The sequence below is a fragment of the Ascidiella aspersa genome, chromosome 6 (genome assembly GCF_963924565.1).
Source record: "Ascidiella aspersa chromosome 6, kaAscAspe10.2, whole genome shotgun sequence".
In the NCBI taxonomy this organism is placed as follows: Eukaryota; Metazoa; Chordata; class Ascidiacea; order Phlebobranchia; family Ascidiidae; genus Ascidiella; species Ascidiella aspersa.
Window position 1 is genome coordinate 20,210,977 of NC_139452.1, and position 17,647 is coordinate 20,228,623.

The 17,647-nt window shown below is 31.6% G+C and overlaps 2 protein-coding genes and 1 pseudogene across 3 annotated transcripts in view; 2 read left to right on the forward strand and 1 right to left on the reverse strand.

Annotated features, from left to right (window-relative positions):
* LOC146140664 (tRNA (guanine(10)-N(2))-methyltransferase TRMT11-like) lies at nucleotides 1-1,675 on the forward strand. Its single transcript, XM_083392095.1, has one exon. It carries the CDS (start codon nucleotides 16-18, stop codon nucleotides 1,390-1,392), a length of 1,377 nt encoding a protein of 458 aa, XP_083248221.1. The 5' UTR covers nucleotides 1-15; the 3' UTR covers nucleotides 1,393-1,675.
* LOC146140665 (glycerophosphocholine phosphodiesterase GPCPD1-like) overlaps nucleotides 1,661-17,647 on the forward strand; it is a 25,241-nt gene continuing 9,254 nt past the window's right edge. Inside the window, exons 1-11 of one of the 2 annotated variants that reach the window (XR_014501320.1) lie at nucleotides 1,661-1,753; nucleotides 3,419-3,503; nucleotides 3,633-3,720; nucleotides 3,787-3,900; nucleotides 4,149-4,246; nucleotides 4,546-4,646; nucleotides 5,894-5,994; nucleotides 8,492-8,621; nucleotides 8,962-9,091; nucleotides 15,202-15,256; nucleotides 15,317-15,409. Coding sequence is in view for 1 of the 2 variants with exons in the window: in XM_083392093.1 (XP_083248219.1) it covers nucleotides 1,702-1,753; nucleotides 3,419-3,503; nucleotides 3,633-3,720; nucleotides 3,787-3,900; nucleotides 4,149-4,246; nucleotides 4,546-4,646; nucleotides 5,894-5,994; nucleotides 8,492-8,621; nucleotides 8,962-9,091; nucleotides 15,202-15,256; nucleotides 15,317-15,409 (1,047 nt within the window). In the remaining variant the exon portion in view is untranslated. The remainder of the gene's footprint in view (nucleotides 1,754-3,418; nucleotides 3,504-3,632; nucleotides 3,721-3,786; nucleotides 3,901-4,148; nucleotides 4,247-4,545; nucleotides 4,647-5,893; nucleotides 5,995-8,491; nucleotides 8,622-8,961; nucleotides 9,092-15,201; nucleotides 15,257-15,316; nucleotides 15,410-17,647) is intronic. The other variant, XM_083392093.1, reaches the window with a different exon arrangement.
* Nucleotides 16,042-17,647, reverse strand: part of LOC146140666 (uncharacterized) — a 2,844-nt pseudogene continuing 1,238 nt past the window's right edge.

Consider the following 17,647-nt stretch of genomic DNA (forward strand, 5'->3'; position numbering starts at 1 on the left):
AATCAACCTTTTTTTATGCTTTGTTACAGAAACACCATAGTAAGTGACATGTTGCAAAAACGATATATTTTACTTTTGGCCCAGGGAAAGTTTGAATATGGAATGCAAGAAATGGAAACAATTGCAAAAATAATAGGATTTAATTTTCACGAGAAGGTGTTGAAGTCTGAAGGATTAAATTATCAACATACCTTCCCAATATGTGTGCTTCACTCAGTATGTGAAAAAAAAATTAGACAACTCATGTCAAGATCAGTATTGTGTAAAGCTGCCTTTGAACTCTGGGGTTGTGGAGTAAATTACCAAACCCTAAAGACATCTGTGTTAGAATATCCAACTGAATTTAAAACTCAATTTTATGAAGAAGAAAAAACATTTGCTATTCGTGTGAAGGGTGTTGGTAAAAAGGTGTCAAAAGTAAAGCAAATCGAGAAAATTACCCAACTTGAAGATGCCATTTTTTTTAAAGGCAAGGTGAAGTTAGAAAAACCAGATGAAGAATATTTCATAATTGAAAATTACACAACAAATATGAATGAACAACCCGTTTGCATTTATTTTGGACGGTTTTTATGCCATGGCCAAAGAAAATTATTAGAAACATATAGTATAAAGGGCCGTAAATTTATAGGAAACACAACAATGGATCCAATGTTGGGGTTTGCGATGGCCAATTTTGCCTGTGCTAGACCAGGTTCTCTAGTTTGTGACCCCTTCGTTGGTACAGGAAGCTTACTGATCTCTTCTGCTCATTTTGGCTCTCATGTTGTTGGAGGCGATATTTGTTACAACATTTTACATGGACGTGGAAAATCATCCAGAAAAGGAGCGGGTTGGAGAAAAAGAGATGAAACAATAAGACACAGTCTGCAAGACTATGGTTTGGGTGCTTTTTTTATTGATACCCTTGTGACAGATGCTTCAAAGCATGCCTGGAAAACTAGCTCAGAGATATTTGATGCTATAATTACAGATCCTCCATATGGCATCAGGGAAGCTTGTATGAGAGTAGGTTCAAAGCGCCCAATCGACAAAGTTGTTATTCCGACTTTATTAGACGGACAAGTTCATTTTCCAGAGCAGACTGCTTACCATCTTGATGATGTATTTAAAGACCTATTAACTTTCGCTGCACACCTGTTAGTTCAAGGAGGCAGACTTGTGTATTGGTTGCCTGTGTATAGGTCTGACTATTCTCCAGATGTTATCCCACGGCACCCTGCCTTAAAACTTGTTTATAATTGCGAGCAAGTTTTAAATCGCCACTCATCGCGGCGACTAATTGTCATGGAAAAATGTGACAGCGATTTTATCAAAAACAATGCTTTTATTACATCTAGCATGTTTTCTGGGCATAATTCATTTAGAAATAAGTACTACAAGGCTGCCTAGGTTGCCCCACACAACCTTAATGCTATTAAGATTGCTTTGTTAACCAGATAAAAATAAAAATAAAGTTTTCTGCTGTTATGTGTATTTATTTCAGTACTACATTAACATCAGGCTTTTATTTCTCAAATCACATTTTCATTGAAGAAAAGATATTATTTGTGATTATGTAAATTGTTTTTATTGAGTACTATAACCACTATAATATTGTCTAAGCAAAGTTTCCAATAAATTTGTTTTACACATTTATAAAAAAAGTTAATAAATAGCTGTTTTTTTTCATAGACAGGTAATACTTTATCAACTTGTAGCATGGCTGGTCAAACTGAAGTTTGTTTTTCTGTTAAAGATCCAAAAAATCTTAGTAAGTGCTATCTTATACCTTGTATTAGTAATTAATAAACTGGAGATCAGGGTTGTAACAATAAATGAAATGCTCAACTAGATGCCAACAGCTTGTAAAATTAGATTTTTTTGGTATTTTTAGTTTTGAAATAGAAATAGAACTTTTTAGTTTTTTCAAGCTAGATTAGAATTACCGAATTTGCGAAGAGTAAAACTTAAACTAAAATCTGAACCAATATTAAAATATATAAAATCATATTTTTTTCTTATCAATATTGTTTGGTTTTATCAAGCTGTTTAATCATGTCTATAAATTTGTCCTGACTGAGAAAATAAATAACACTTTTGGACCAAGAAGAATTTGTGTAAAAAATAAAAAAAATTGATACTTTTTTGGAACACACAAGCAAATTCACAAATTAAGTTAGAATAATGAATGTCGCTCTAATCCATCAAACTAGAATTATCTAGTTGTCCAAGTCTGCTGTTAATGAATCACATCTTGTAGTAAACTTCTTGATAGGTTTGTACAATACAATTAAAAAAATAGTTTTCTAACCAGTACTGTCAAGAATGTTTGAGCCAACAAAATTAACAGTTTCATTGTAACCGTAGCTGCATTTAACTATGCATATTGGACTAATTCTTTGCATTATGGATTTGCGAACTGTGCCTGCAAAACGCCACATTAATTTATTTACAACTAGCCAGAATTACACCAAGATGCAGATTTGTATAATCACATGGTCAAACCAACATTTAGAAAACTGTAAACAAACAAATTTGGGTCCTAAGTTACGATTAAACATTTGGGAAATATTAATATTTAGGCTGAGTATATCAATATATTGGCTATAATTTAGCCCCACTTGTAAAAAAACAGGTTTCAATTAAAAATATGATTAGACAGATACAATAAAATATGTGGGAATAAATCATTTGGTAGCAAATTCAACATAAAGCTAAATACCTATATATATATATATATATATATATATATATATATGAAAAAAATCAAGATATATTAAAATTGAACCAATTTAGTTTTTTTAAATAACCAAAGTTTGCTATGACAATCAAATTTGGTTGTTTGTTGTGCAGTTTCTAAATATTAATTTAACTAAATTTGGTCTTCAGTCATTTTATCGTAACTTTTTCACTTGCACAATACTGCATTGTATGTCTATGAAATAACTCATAGTGATTTTAATGTGAACTTCTAATTGACAAAGTTATTGGGTAAAATTGAAGATATTGCAATGTTGAAAAAAAGGTAAATTAAAAAAGGGTAATTACGGGCCCTTAATATCACTGGTTCAAAGTTTTAAAATTTTGATTATCTGGAAGTTGTTTCACCAAATTAAGATACCTTTGCTATTATATATAAAAGCCTATTGCTCATGTTTATTGGAAAATATTACCATACCTCAATGGTAAATGAACCATTAGTTATCGCAACCATAGTTGCATTAGAAATTATGAGTAACATTCTAAATATCTGCTTTTTTTTTTTAATCATCTCATGTTGTTTAGTAATCAATATGCTTTTATATTTTCTAAATTTATTATTTATAGCCCCTTAAAATTTCACCAAACCTTATTAACTGTTAAGAAACATTTATATTGTTTATAAAAACTACATTCATACAGAATAGAATGTAACACTTCTCTTGATTTCTTTTAGGTGAAAACGAATGGATAGGAATTGTAGGAGATACAAAAGAACTTGGGTTGTGGGATCTTCAAAAATCACTTGTTCTTTTAAAATGGTTAGAAGCTGTAGTAATAGGCATTATACCAAAAGAAGTAAATAATACAAAAAAATAGATAAATCAAAACCTGGCATGTTTAAAGGTAATATTTAAGTACTTAACTTTTTTTTCTTATGTGGAATTAAGCAATTCTACTTGGGAGCAGAAAGTTAAACTCCAGTGTGGTCATATCAAATATCGGTATTTTATTGGAAGATTTGTTTCTTCAGAAAAAGTAAGCCAATTCTTTTTGTGGAAAGTAATTATGTTATGCAGTTTTAAAAAGTTTATTTTTTTCTAGTACAAGGTGGTTCATCAGTGGGAAAGTCATCTTAAAGAACACTGTAGAACTGTTGAAGTTACAGGGGATTTGCAAATGAAACTTGAGTGTGATGATTTTGGAGCCATTTCCAATGTTAAGATTTTTAATTTTTAAACACAACTTGTTCCTGTATTATTTTGGTTGTCGTATTTTCTCCATTGTGCCACACCTACTTAAAAATATGTGATAAACACCATGGTTTGACGATTTGACCCCATCTATGTACTCGATAATATACCCTAAATGGTTGCTAAAGTTTCAACATTAACAAATTATAATTTTGCACCCTATAAATTTATGATGATTTGAAGTTAGATAACCTTACATTTTATATTTTCTAGAAAAAAGATAGAGGCTGGTTGGTACATCAGAATGAAATTAGGTTTGAAATAAGCTCACCGATTGGTCATCCGTTTATTGACCTTAATGCCAAAGCAAGGTCAGTTAAAATTTTAAGAAATATAGGTTAAATACTAAAACAAATATAAGCAGCTGTTTTTTTTTGTAAATTTGTTATTTTGTCACTCAGGTATGCCTTAAATACAATAGCTTAATATTTATGTTGTTTGTAAAGATAGCATCGCAGTTAATTATTTTTGTTTCATAATAATAAAAATCAAAGACACTGATAAATCTAAATGTTTGCCTAGTCAAGCATCTTTAAATACACCTGATTAATTTTGTAAATTATTTTTACTGAATACTGTTAGTACTAGTTTTTCTTTTTTGTCCCTTTAGTCTGGATATTTCTCAGTTGTCCCTCTCCATTAAAGCATATCCTGAACCCTTAAATTCAGCATTTTTATGTATTTCTCCATTCAAATACCAAGAAGTTCCAGGTAATTCATACCTCTTAATTGTATTGTATACACATTGGTTTTATGTTGATTAAGGTCCTAAAATATTTATGATCAGTTGTACTAATTTTTTAACATAATCCTTTTGAAATTAGCTTGATTATAAAACAATTGCCTAAATGTTTTGTTTTTTAAATATGCTAAATTTAAGAAAGTTTATTTTTAATATGTTTTTTCATAGAAAATTGCAATTTAAAAAGATTGATTTTCCTGAAAAAACAGGAAGCATATAACACAGCTAAAATGCTTCACAGACTTAAAATTATGTGCAACAATATGCTCCCAAACTTTTTACTAGGGTTATACTATGCGGACAGCGGTTAACCGATCAACCCATCTGATTTTGGGTATCTTATATGTGAAAAAATTGTGTGATTAAACTTTAGCGTAAATGTAACATTGTCACTCCTCTATTTGTACACTTTTTTAGCAAGTGTATGTTTCCCTTTGAAAACCACTTAGGTCTACTAAACTACTGAAATTTGGCAGTTTTTTGGACAGGACCAGACTGGCGAATAACACTAGTATCAAACAACACTTGCATTTCAATCAAAAAGGCAATTACCACTTTAAAATATTATAATAGAAAATTCCCATGGGTCACGACTCATGGCCCAAAATTTGGTAACTGTTTGGTTTGATTGGGTCGCGATTGCAGTAGTATTTTTCTTTGGTTAGTTTATTGAGATTGGTTGTAAACAAGATTTTGAAGTTGAATAAAATTGCAGGAGACATTGATCATATTAATTAAAATCACATTTATTAATTCTAATTTATTGTGGCCCAATTTAAATATTCAGGCTGAACTTCAGAATGAAGGCCTCTAAAGGTATATCCACAAATTCCAAAATGTTATATAAAATATTATATGTATGTGGCCCGGGATATTAACTCTGACCTTTTCAATTGCTGATCACAACACACAGTTTGAGAATCACTGATATATACCAAGTAACTATGGGTATAACTAAAATTAACTATCCTACAAACATATTTGGTTTGAAGAAATAAGTATAAATTATGTAAAAAATAATATAAAACTTTTTTTTAATAATATTAACAAAATTTATTCAAGACATTGCAGACTAACTGAACAAGTCTAGAGACAAACATGACATCAATGCTTGCTACATTCTGTTAAAACAAGCAACTTCACATTAAAGGGGGTCTACAGTATCATATGATTTTTGTGTGTGAAACTTTTATTAAAAAAATTGTTTTATTTTTAGATGCTGCTCAATCATCGGTGAAAGTTCCCACAACTGAAAACAATCATATTACTTATGTTGTTGAGACTGATGAATACAAAAATACATACTTTATTATAGAGGTTGGCAATGACATATCTGCATTAGGTGGAATACTGTAACTATAAAAAATTGTTAGGGCACTTCTATACTTTTTTCACAGGAGTGCACATGCAGAAAAAATATTAAATATTGTTTTTAACAGATTTTAAAGCAAATTGTCCCACTTAGCACACACAAACACTATTTTGCCATGCTGTTTACATATAATACCTTTATTACCCAAGTTTTACTTCACCACAGTTGCCAAATTTCTTTACATAAAAACTGTTTTGATTTATGTGTGACCAGAAAAATGTGTGAGTAATTTTTCCAGCTGCAGACAAACTAAAAAGACCACAAAGAGTTTTTAGGGCTACAAAAGAACATTAATTACCCAAATTAGTTTTTCCTGAGCTACATTTGAAAATGGTCCATTTTGTTTGAATTCTGTCTCATATTTTTAGTGCAACGCATCAACAAAAACAAGCCTAAATTCCTTTTTTTACATACAAACAAAAAGCCACATACAAACAAAAAGTGCACCAATTGTTGTGACCAAAACAAGTGTCCAAATTATTATTACTATGAACGAAAATTACATCTGTGTTTTTATTATGCATTTTATTTTTTCAAACAAATATAATTTTTTCCATCTGGCAATTTTATAGTGTTCGTCAGTTTTCTTGTATTCCTCATAACTTTAAAAAAGGCAGGTGTTATATCCAAATGGTTATTAACATCGTTAATCTAGCCCTTGTAGACTGAAAGAAAACTGGGAAAAAAAGTATTTTCCCCGGTAATTTTCTATGCCTAATTCCTAGAACCTCCTTTAATTAATTGGATATTGGGATTTCTTAAACTACAGTTTTGTAAGGTTACGGGGTTGATATTTAATTTAAATATGCCACCAATTAGCACTCACAAGGACAAAAAACACTTGCCAAACAATCACTTTATCTGCAAATTTCCATCCTACCTAATTGTTTTACACGACTAATTTAACCTGCTGTTTTAAGTCTGTGCATTTAAATATTTCTTGCATGGCAGAACCTGATTGTTTACCAGACTGAGTAATTGAAAAACCTTTTACCATGGGTAATAAGCTTTTTTTAATTCTGAAGTTAAGCGAATGCAGATCAATAAATTGAAACCAGTAGGTCTAATAACAACAAAAAAATTTGCTTAAAGCTTCCCAATCAGTTAAGTGGTTGTCAACTCACACTAACCCCAAGCGAGTTATATATCTGGAGGCCAGAAATGGTCGACTGATTTCTGGCTGACCTATAACATAAAAACCCTGTCTAATTTTAGACCTGTCTCAAAATTTCAATTTTAAAAACACAAAGGCAAATATCAACATATGGCCGCCAGCTACTGTATGTGGTTTATGATTTAACTTTTTTGTTTTTTTGTATTACCAAAATACAGAAATTTTTGTGTGTCTAGCTTTTTATTCGTCAATGTATTCTCTTTCCATTTGCTCAATAACTGTTTAAGATACACTCACACAATCTTATTTTTTTACCAAGGCTTCCTATAACTACTGCTTAACATGTCCCACAGTTTTGCCATAATTCTACTCACAACTCGCATAACACATGCCTGCTCAGCCGTTAATTATGTATCATCAATTCTTATTTTATCTTTATGTGACATCACAATTCAGATTGTCACACATTTCCTACACTGATTTCTTTGTGCATCAATCAATCAATGAAAGAAATCTGTTCACTGAGAATTTAGCGAAAGAACTCAGCTCACTGATTTAACTGTACTCCTTAAATTCGTAAAAATTTCTAATCTACATTTAGCAATCAACCATTGACGCATGGCAGAATAAACAGAACCGACAAAACATGCTTAGTAAAACATGTGTTAACAGCTACAATTATTTCCTTGACGGCTGCACTGTTGCTTTATAGTGTGACAATTTGTGTGTATTTGGCTGATAGCAATGTTTTTACAATTGTTCCTATATTGCATTTATTTGATGACCCAAATATTGTAAAAGTAACCTAATAACTATAACTAGTTTTGGCATAAAATATATTTAGCGAGATGCCACTAATAAATAAAAGTATAACCAAAATTTCACAAAAAAAATCTAACCCCCATTGCAATATCATTTGGATTTTGACCCTAGATATTTTGGTTCCCATCAATTAATAGCCATCATAAAGGTACCACTGTTTGTTATAAAATTGTCTGTTAAGTTTTAGTGTAACAGTTTGTGGGTTAGGGTAGGTGTGTGAAAATCCTAAACTCACCTAATTTTGGTGTTCATGACCACAAAGTTGTACAAAGGTTCTGATTATCCAGGTAGAAGCTTTTATGTTTGAAGAACAACTTGTTTGTTTTTTAGTATTTAAATATTTTTTTTATTTAATATTCTCAATTTTGTAATATGAACTTGGCTAAAGTTTACTTATTGTATTTATTTTGTCAAAACACTAAGTTTTGCAATCAACATTTATGGAATTAGTTGTTTGTGGCACTGTTATGCAACAAACCATCAGTTAATGCAAGTTTTTTTTACAGATCATTGAAACATCCTCTGGTTTTGTTGTTGGAACAAGTTTGTTTACCACACAAGTTCTTACAAACTCAAAAGGAGTTTTACGCAGCACATTGCTAAATAATGAATTAAAACCAATAGGAACTTTAAGAAGTATGATTTTGTTAACTCGCTTAAGCCTGTTATACCTAAGTAAACTTAAAAGCAGGCCTCACAAAACCTGCTTGCTGATACAATACATTAATGTTATTTATAAGTTTGATCTGAAATGTTTTTTCTTAAGTAGCTTTAGTTTACCCTATTTACCTGCATGAAAATTAATAACCATGTTTCCAAGTTAAAAGAGGCATTGTTGGGGCATGTAAGTTGCTAGGTTGGCAAAACAAATGCCCAGCATTTAAGACAACATCAAACAAAAAACAATAACAGCCTTGTTTGCATGTTGTGGATAGTTTGTTTTGTTTTAGATTTATAAATTTGACATTCATTTCAGTTCCTTGGCTGCTAGTTAAACCTCTTAACATTGTTATGCTGATGGATTCCTGCTTCACCAAACACTGGAAGACCAAACCAACTGCTCTAATAGGACACAGAGGTAGTGGAAACTCTTTTACCAGTAAGAGGTATGTATAATATTATTTCTTAAGTTAACTTCACTGGACTGTTGCTAGAAATATAATAAAACAAACAATATAATTTTAACTAGACATCAGTCTTTTTTTCAGTGTTGTAAATAAGTCATTTTGAAATGAGTTTAACTTAAGTTCAAGTCAAGTATTTTGACAAATTAAGCCCCAGTCAAATCACGATGTTAAACTATTAAAATTGGTAAACTCGTCTGATTATTAGCAATAGCTCAACTAAAAAAACAAAAACGCAACATAAAGCAAGCAAATTGTCTTATGTGCAAAAATTAGGATAAAAACAAATTTTATAAAAAAATATTACTTAATGAAAACACCCCATTTCAACCCAGGTCATTTGTTTGAAAGACTTAATTCAAGACAAGTTATTTAAAAACAGTGACCTTAGTGCGCTTAAGTCAAGTTATAAACTTAAATCATTACAACACTGTTTTTCCTACGGACATTAAGTACAAGAAAAAAGTTGTGCAAATGAGATATCATAATTTCTGTGTGCTTAATAATGCTTTAATGACTGAACATAAAGTTTGCAATATGTGTAGTATTTTTTGAGAATAAGAAAAATCCTTGGATTCACTGTTTGGTTAACACACTTTTTGATGCCAGTTTTAACAGTTTTGGGGTACTTTAATGCTGCTAAATTTGAAAATGCCTCCTTTTTATGAATAAAGAGACCCTTCTTTGGCAAAATGTGTTTCATGTTAAAATCAAGCTAAAATTATAAAAATTAGACAATACTAGCAGTAAACAACAGATTTCCGTTTCCAAAAACAGATGGTGGCAAAACACAATAACCATTTTTAATAACAATCAAAGTATAAATTTGTAAAGCATAGAAGTAGCTACATCAAAAGCTGCATAAAAATGGCTCGGATAAAACTCATTTGGGCACTGTTGCGGATTGCAACATGAGTTAATGCTGCAATTCCCCCGAATCATTAATTCAATTTGCACCTTTTACAATTAAACTTAAGAAAGTCTATTTGATATTTAAACAGGTTTAAACTGCCTTCGCATGGGAAAATATTGGCTTGCATGTCTTCTAAAACACGTATTTGCCTTGGCTTTTTAGCGTTGGTGTCATCTGTCGGTCAGACTTCTAATGACTGTATTTCTAAATTGCCTACAGTCAGATTACCACGTCGACCGCACATATAGCAGCATAAAACTAGAAATTAACTTGTGATTTAACTTAAAAATGTGGTTCTAACTAGAAATTATATGCTGCAATATTGGGTCTAGATTAACTTATTTTCAGCTTTTTGATGTTTAAAGCACTAAGCACTTAGCAAATATGATTTAAGCAGTATCCAGTTGTAGGCAAGGCTTTTACAACCTGCACCATCAAAGTTTTAATGTGATCGCTGCAAGGACTACTTTTCCACCAGCAGATGAAACAAATATATTTTTATAGCTGCTTTATTGGAAAGCTAAAAAATACCATTTTAAGTCAACACAGATTGACCAGTGGTGAGAGTCACCATCCAGTTTCTGTTATACCGTTTTAGATAAACTCTTGGCAAAAACATAAAAGCTTTAGCAAAAACATAGAAGCAATTATTTTTCTCTTGAACAATATAATTTGTGTCAGTTCCAAGACAGTTTTTATCCTTTAGTTGGGATGGCAAACCTGTATATATATCTGTTGAGCAATACCAAGAAACTTTGGCTTTTAGAATAACAAACGTATTATTAAACTCGCATCACCTGGTTTACTGTCTGATGCTTCACCGCTTATTAGAAGCTGAGGACATCAAATCTCTTGCAAACGTAAATTTGTACAGTGTAGAACAACACATCCAGATGGCACTAAATAACAAGTGTTTCAATACCTTATTACTAGGGCCATTTTTATTTTAACCTAAAAAAAATTTTTTTTAACTGAGCGAAATTGCTTGTTTCTAGGGGCCACAGTTCTACCTTGAATTGATGCCAGTTACTTAAAAACATAATATTTTGTCAATTTCAGACCCAAACGTAACATGTTGTCGCAAAGTCAAGGTGTTTTATGGATTATAAAAGTCATCGTTTTTTTTGGCGATAGATTTAGCTTGCTTAGGCATTTTTGTATTACAAAATGTCAGTAGTTTATTCCTAAAATCCCAACTGTTGATCTTCGAAAAGACCGCGTTTATGAAGATAAAGTCTTTTATAAGAATTATTTAAATACGTAACAATAAATAAAAAAATGGCAATTTGCGATAAAAGTTACTGCTGATCCAAGTGAGAATTGTGACATTTTCCTGCTTTTATGGCTTAACATGGTTTAGTTGTGTCGTAGTTCCTGATTTACAATGCTTCCACTACGATTTTTACAAAAATTACTCTCAAGGAACACAAAAACTTTGGCAAAAAACAGAATTTGACAAATTTTGACTTTATTAAAAAATTTTAACTTTATTGTAAATTTTAACTTTATTTTAACCTATAAACTTCTTAGAAACAGTCCCCTAGGTGCTGAAAACAACTTTATTCTTTGATTCGTGGACATACGAGGTCCTTAAAAAATTTTAACTTTATTGAGTTTTGCGGGTCCTACTTATTACTAAAGTAATTGGATGCTACAATAACAATTATATGTAGTGGAGTATCTGGTTTCCAAATAAGGAATACATACTGGTTAAGAAACATTTTCAAAATGCAAGTTACTAATCTTTTCAGTAAATGGTTTTAGCACATGTTGAAATTAGCAAATTTTTTTATAAATAAAATTTTTAAATATTAATATGTCAAAAACTAGATCTAATTCAAAGAAATAGATTATTTTTGGATTAAGTGGCCCAAAAGAAACCTTAAAAATATATTTGACACTTGCCAGTGTAATTGTTATTATTAAAAGAAGTTTACTACATTTTCACAATATTGATGTATATTTGTACACTTTTACATACAATTCCTTTTTTGATTAGGTTAAACACTATGTTTTTTAAAATGGAATTTTAATTGACAACATAATAAAGTTCATATCTGCCAATAAATCAACTTCCCAATATATAAGGTGTAGAGTCTTGTAGACTGTAGTGTTACACATAACAACTATAAGTTTCACTACCCTCAGCTTGCATGATCAATTTCAGTAATTGATTTATTTGAAAAAAACAAGAAAAAAATCCCTTTTTTACTTTTCATGTAAAAACATGTTTCTGACTTTTCTTGCAAAATTTGAACAATACAATTTTATTGTTTAAATACATTGAAACAACAAAATTTGCCTGTTACTTTTGTCTGTTTAGCAATCCTTCAGCAAAAATTGCACAATTTTTACTGTCTTGAAATAGTGCGTTTACCCCTGATTTACACAGAACATCATCATTTTAGCGACATCAAATGCATATGTTCCATTATCGCAAATTGAGCAAAATAGTATGTCCTTTTGGTTACATTGCCAAGCTACATTAACCTCAGACAAACTTCTGGCTCCTATAGCCAACCTTCAGTCAATCTGCAGCATCAGCGGATATATCTTAGATTACTATTTGCCTAGACTATTTCTATACTGCTTCAAAAGGCTATATGTAAAAGTTAGGAAGTGCTTGAACTTCAAATTTGCAGTTTATCCACTTTCAATTTATGTATATGTTGATTTTAACACAACTTTTGTTAGATAAATTTGTTTTGATAAATTTTACTTATGCAATAAGTTAACATCCAAACAGAAAACTTGGACTTGATATTCTAGATACTATTCTTCAACTACTGTGATGTTAAAAATAAATTGTGGTATGAATGATTGCCCTGTTTTGAAGTTGTGACAAATTGTTTCTATTATTCATTTAGTATAACTGTTTTTAAAGGATTGTTATGAAAATTGTGACCAGGATTGGCATATTGATATCTAGCCACATCTGTGTTCTGCAATAAATAAAATGTGTTGACACAAATTATTTTATCTATGTGAATTGGAACAATTTTTTGCCTAAAAAATAGCTTGCTGTATCTCACTCCCGGGATCCATAGCACAGATATAAACCTGGGCGGCAGGTTGCTGACGAAATATTTCTCATGAGCATTACAATGTTGTTTACCATATATGTACTTTTTTAGCGCGGACTCTGCCAACTATTTTTTTTGTAAAATATTTATGCATACCTAATTTAGTGTGGTTTTGTTGTTTTTAATAATCTTCCTTGTTATTACAGCCCCTAATTGTATTTTGATTTTGCATGGCAAATTTCATAGATAACTGCACAAAGTTATTCTATAATAGGTTGTCATAAAATCTTTTAAAACCCTGTTGTTCATCAAACTTGTGCACAAATGTTCAAATACAAGAGAGTTGAGATACAACAAAAAATGCCCCCAAAATATTTGAAGCTTTAACTCGTTAGCAATAATAGATAGAAATCACACTTCTAGTGTATACAAAGTTATGAACCAATATTTTATTTAAAACAGGTTCCTCTGGCAATATATATTATTTTCTACCAACGTTTCGGCTTACTAGCAAGCCTTCGTCAGGGACTGACACACAAAGCCAACAAGACACAAAGTAAAATCACAATAAGAAAAAAGGAGATAAAAATGTGCGAGACACGTTCAAAATTCACAGCGATAAAACAACGTTCAAAATATAAAGCGATAAACCAATGTTCAAAATATAAAGCGATAAACCAATGTTTCGCCAACAGATACCAGCTGACTTTTAAAACATGAAAACGTTAGCCAACTAAATATTCAGAAAAGTAACCACTTAAACATGTTTCAAAGGCCAAGAGAAAAAAACGGATAACCCCCTGGTTATTGAACACCACAGTAATCCTTTAACAGCTAAACCAGAGCCGAAAGGTGCGGCTATTATTCATTATATTTCAGGATTGTGGAAAAACTAAAATGTATTTTAAATAGCCATGATATCCTCAACGGTATTCAAATAGGCCCAGGCATTTTGTTTTTGCATTGCAATTGGGTATTGGATCCATGGTAATTTAGTATGGTCCAATTTTCTAATATATATACTTATGAAACTGTTTCAATTGAACCCAGCTGTGAACCCAGCTGTATGTTCTGTCATTGCAGCAGTCCACCTAGACACCTTAACAGAGTAATTTTAAAATTAAGACACATTAGTAAAAAATCATTAACTTTCTGAGAAATGTTAAGCAATGGTTGTTTAAACATTAACTGCAGTAGGCTTATTACCCCTGTCCCTCATTTTTTTAATGAGCTATCTACTCATCTGATTAGTTATAGCATGCACTTAAGTTGGCTGATAATTAACTAAGTCACACAATTTAGTATTATGGATACGCTATCTATGAGAATATACCACTCAGTTAAGAATAATGTTTTGGGAATTAAACAAAATATCTAAAGAGTACAATAGTATAAAATGCAGTAGACCTACTTTGTATAAAATTGGTATATTCTCTACGAACCCTGAAGTTTGTTATGCAACTCCTAGTTTAGAAAGTGGCATAAGGATCAAGTTGCACTCCTTATAAACCAAGGGTTATTTTAGGTATAATTCTGGATTTTTTAAACAACAACTTTAAACTTTGTTATGCTCCAGCAGATTATTTTTTCAAAAGCCAGGGTCAATACCAGACTAACACTCACATTATACAATACATTAATGCATGGTTTTACCTGTAAATAATTGGGTTAGGTTAAAATGCTTAAGTGGTAAATCTTTAAAGAAACCCAAACAAACTAAAAGAGTACCATATTTCCTAACAAAACAGTTGTGTCAAGTAAAAAACTGAATGGCTTTAAAGTCCAGAGGTAACTTTAGTTGGGTTAGAAATATTTCACGTAATTTGGCACTAATTCCTAGGTAAAGTGCTGTTTACCCAATCGGCCGTAAGTTTTTGTGTGGAGTTTGATTTGATTTATTTTCATCCCATTTTTTATGACAATCTTCGATTTTTTTCTTATTAGTAAGGAATTTATTCGCACATATATCTACATGTCACAAAATAACTAAGACCATATATATGTTTAGGGTATTAGTATAAACAACAAATTTCTGGTTGAAAGGACATGCTTTTGTATTAGATAAATTATTATTATATATTTCATTTATTTTTTGTGCAATAGCAACCTAATGTTTCTCAAGATCCAATACCATAACAACTCATTTGTTTTTTCAGATTGGCCGATGTTAGAGAAAACAGTATATCTTCTTTCAACAAAGCTGCACAAAATGTAACTATGCTTAAACTTTTGCTGTTTTTCTCAATTGACAAATGTTTTTTTTTATTACAGGGTGCCTATTGTGTTGAATTTGATGTTCATTTAACCAAAGATTTAATACCTGTTGTTTATCATGACTTGACTGTATGTGTTGCTGTTGAACAGGTTTGAATTTTATTTTTTGCTATCTTATTTGCTACAAAACATAGTTCCCTTTATTGCTGAACAGCATGGGATTAAAATCTAAATGTGTTGCCAACTCTTATTTCCGCATACTAAGTAGTCACTTGTAATTATAATGGCAAAAAATAATTTTGACAGGGCCACCAATGCTCAACCCATATTGTAAAGACAAAGGATTCATGTGCATTGTTGTGAACAAGTCCCTTAAAACTGCCTTCAAGTTTAAATCCAATCTAAGTCATTTTCTTTAAGAAATTGTGATGCTTAGTATATTAAAAAAAGTATGGCTGTCTTTAATACTAGGCAATGTTAGGTTTTTTTAGGTTAGAAGCAGGGCTTTGGAGCAGGCGTAAATGTTAAATGGCTCCAGATCCAGCTCCATTATGTCAAAAACTGAGGTTTAAGAATAAAAGCTTAATTTGCAATATCTAGCGGTTCAAAATAATCACAAACAAAACACTACAATCAATAAACACAAAACATTTATTTCTGCACAAAAAGTGTTAAAAAACCATTTGAACAAAGGAATAATATGGCCTCTATTTAGTCTTCTTTCATCGCACATCTTAAATCAGAGCGAATGATTCACAATGCGGAGAAAAGTCTCTCCACACTCACTTGTGTTAGTGGCAAAGCTGTAACCGAGTACGCCACTTTTTGTAGAATGGCTGGGTACATGGAAATTGCATCCATGACAGCCACTTTTGAGGACCTATCATATTGTCCATACTGGATAATGCATTGGTAAAGTTCATTTTATACCGTTGAAGTGCACTTCCATCTGAAGCTTCTGCTTCAATTTTTCGATGTTTTGCCTGCCGATCAAGATTTTTTTCAAAGTCCCCATCTTCTGAACTGTGTGAAAAGTTTGCTGATTCACCTCTGTTGGTTTGATTTGCACCTTGTGATAGATTTTTATCTAATCTCCTTTCTTCATGATCCTTCATAGACAGAGCAATTTCAAGTAAATTAGCTTTTCCTTTTGAATATTGCTCATCATTCAAAATTACCCTGTACATCGGGTCAACATATACTGCTGCCAGCAGCACATCGTTGGTGAGAAGTACTTTTTCATGTCGCATCATGGATGTTCTTATGGCATCAGCCAAATTGCCACCAACCTGAGAAAACTGAAAAAGTAGTTTTTTCCATTCTTTGAAAAATGACCCTGGTGTCAAATCAGAAGCCTGTATTTTTTTGGTTGTGAGAAAAGGATGGCGAAGTGACTCTTCTAGCTTTTTGACTTCGTTCCATTGAACATCAGAAAGTGATACATTTGGATGTGCAATGTCTACCAAGACAGGTTTCAGTTCAAAAAGGCGTTCAAGCATGAGGTATGTACTACCCCACCTTGTAGCTTGGTCATTAATAGCCCCTTTATTGGTTTTTCTTTTTAAAATTGCATCAATTTTTGAAGATCTTGCAGCTATCAAAACCTGGCGAATTTTGCTGATCAGTGAATCAACATTTCTCACTTTCAAGCCATAACGGATTACTAGCAGCAATGTATGGGCAGCACATCACATATGCGACATGTTTTTAAACTCTGAATGGTTTGAAAACGCCAACGTACTGATTTCATCTAAAGTTGGAATGCCCTCCACTTCAACAACATCTTCATTTTCTTCAACAACACAGTCTTCAGACAGTTTCTCAACTGCTAGAGTCCTGTTGGAAGCATTGTCGGTTACTATTGCCAGTGCTTGTTGCTTGGATATGTCAAAGTCATTGAGAACGTCTTCAACAAGCTTTTTAATAAAATCGCTGGAGTGTTGGTTCTCTGTGTCTTTTACTGCCAATGTAAAGATGCTCACTTTATTTTTAGAGTCAACAAACTGAGCATTTACTGCAAAATAGTTTATTCTGTATCTTGTGCATGTATCCAGTTTTCAAAAATTTATTTTTCTGTTTCTCAGCTTCACATAGAATCATACTTCTTATACTTGATAGTGAAACACCAATTTTTTTTTTTTTTTTGCAAACCTACAAATGCTGGCGAAGAAAAGAGTGTAAGTGCTACACCATTATCCACAACCAATTGAATGAGATGTTGTTTGAATTTTTCTTTTGTCATTGTCACAGTAATTTTTCACTGTTGAAGTATTTCGTAAGCATTTGTTGTTTACTTGTGCTGCTGTCTTGAATATCTTCTTTCTTCTTTGGTTGCTCTTCTTCAAGAACAGTTTTGAAAATATCAGGGTGAAGCCGTTCTATGTGACG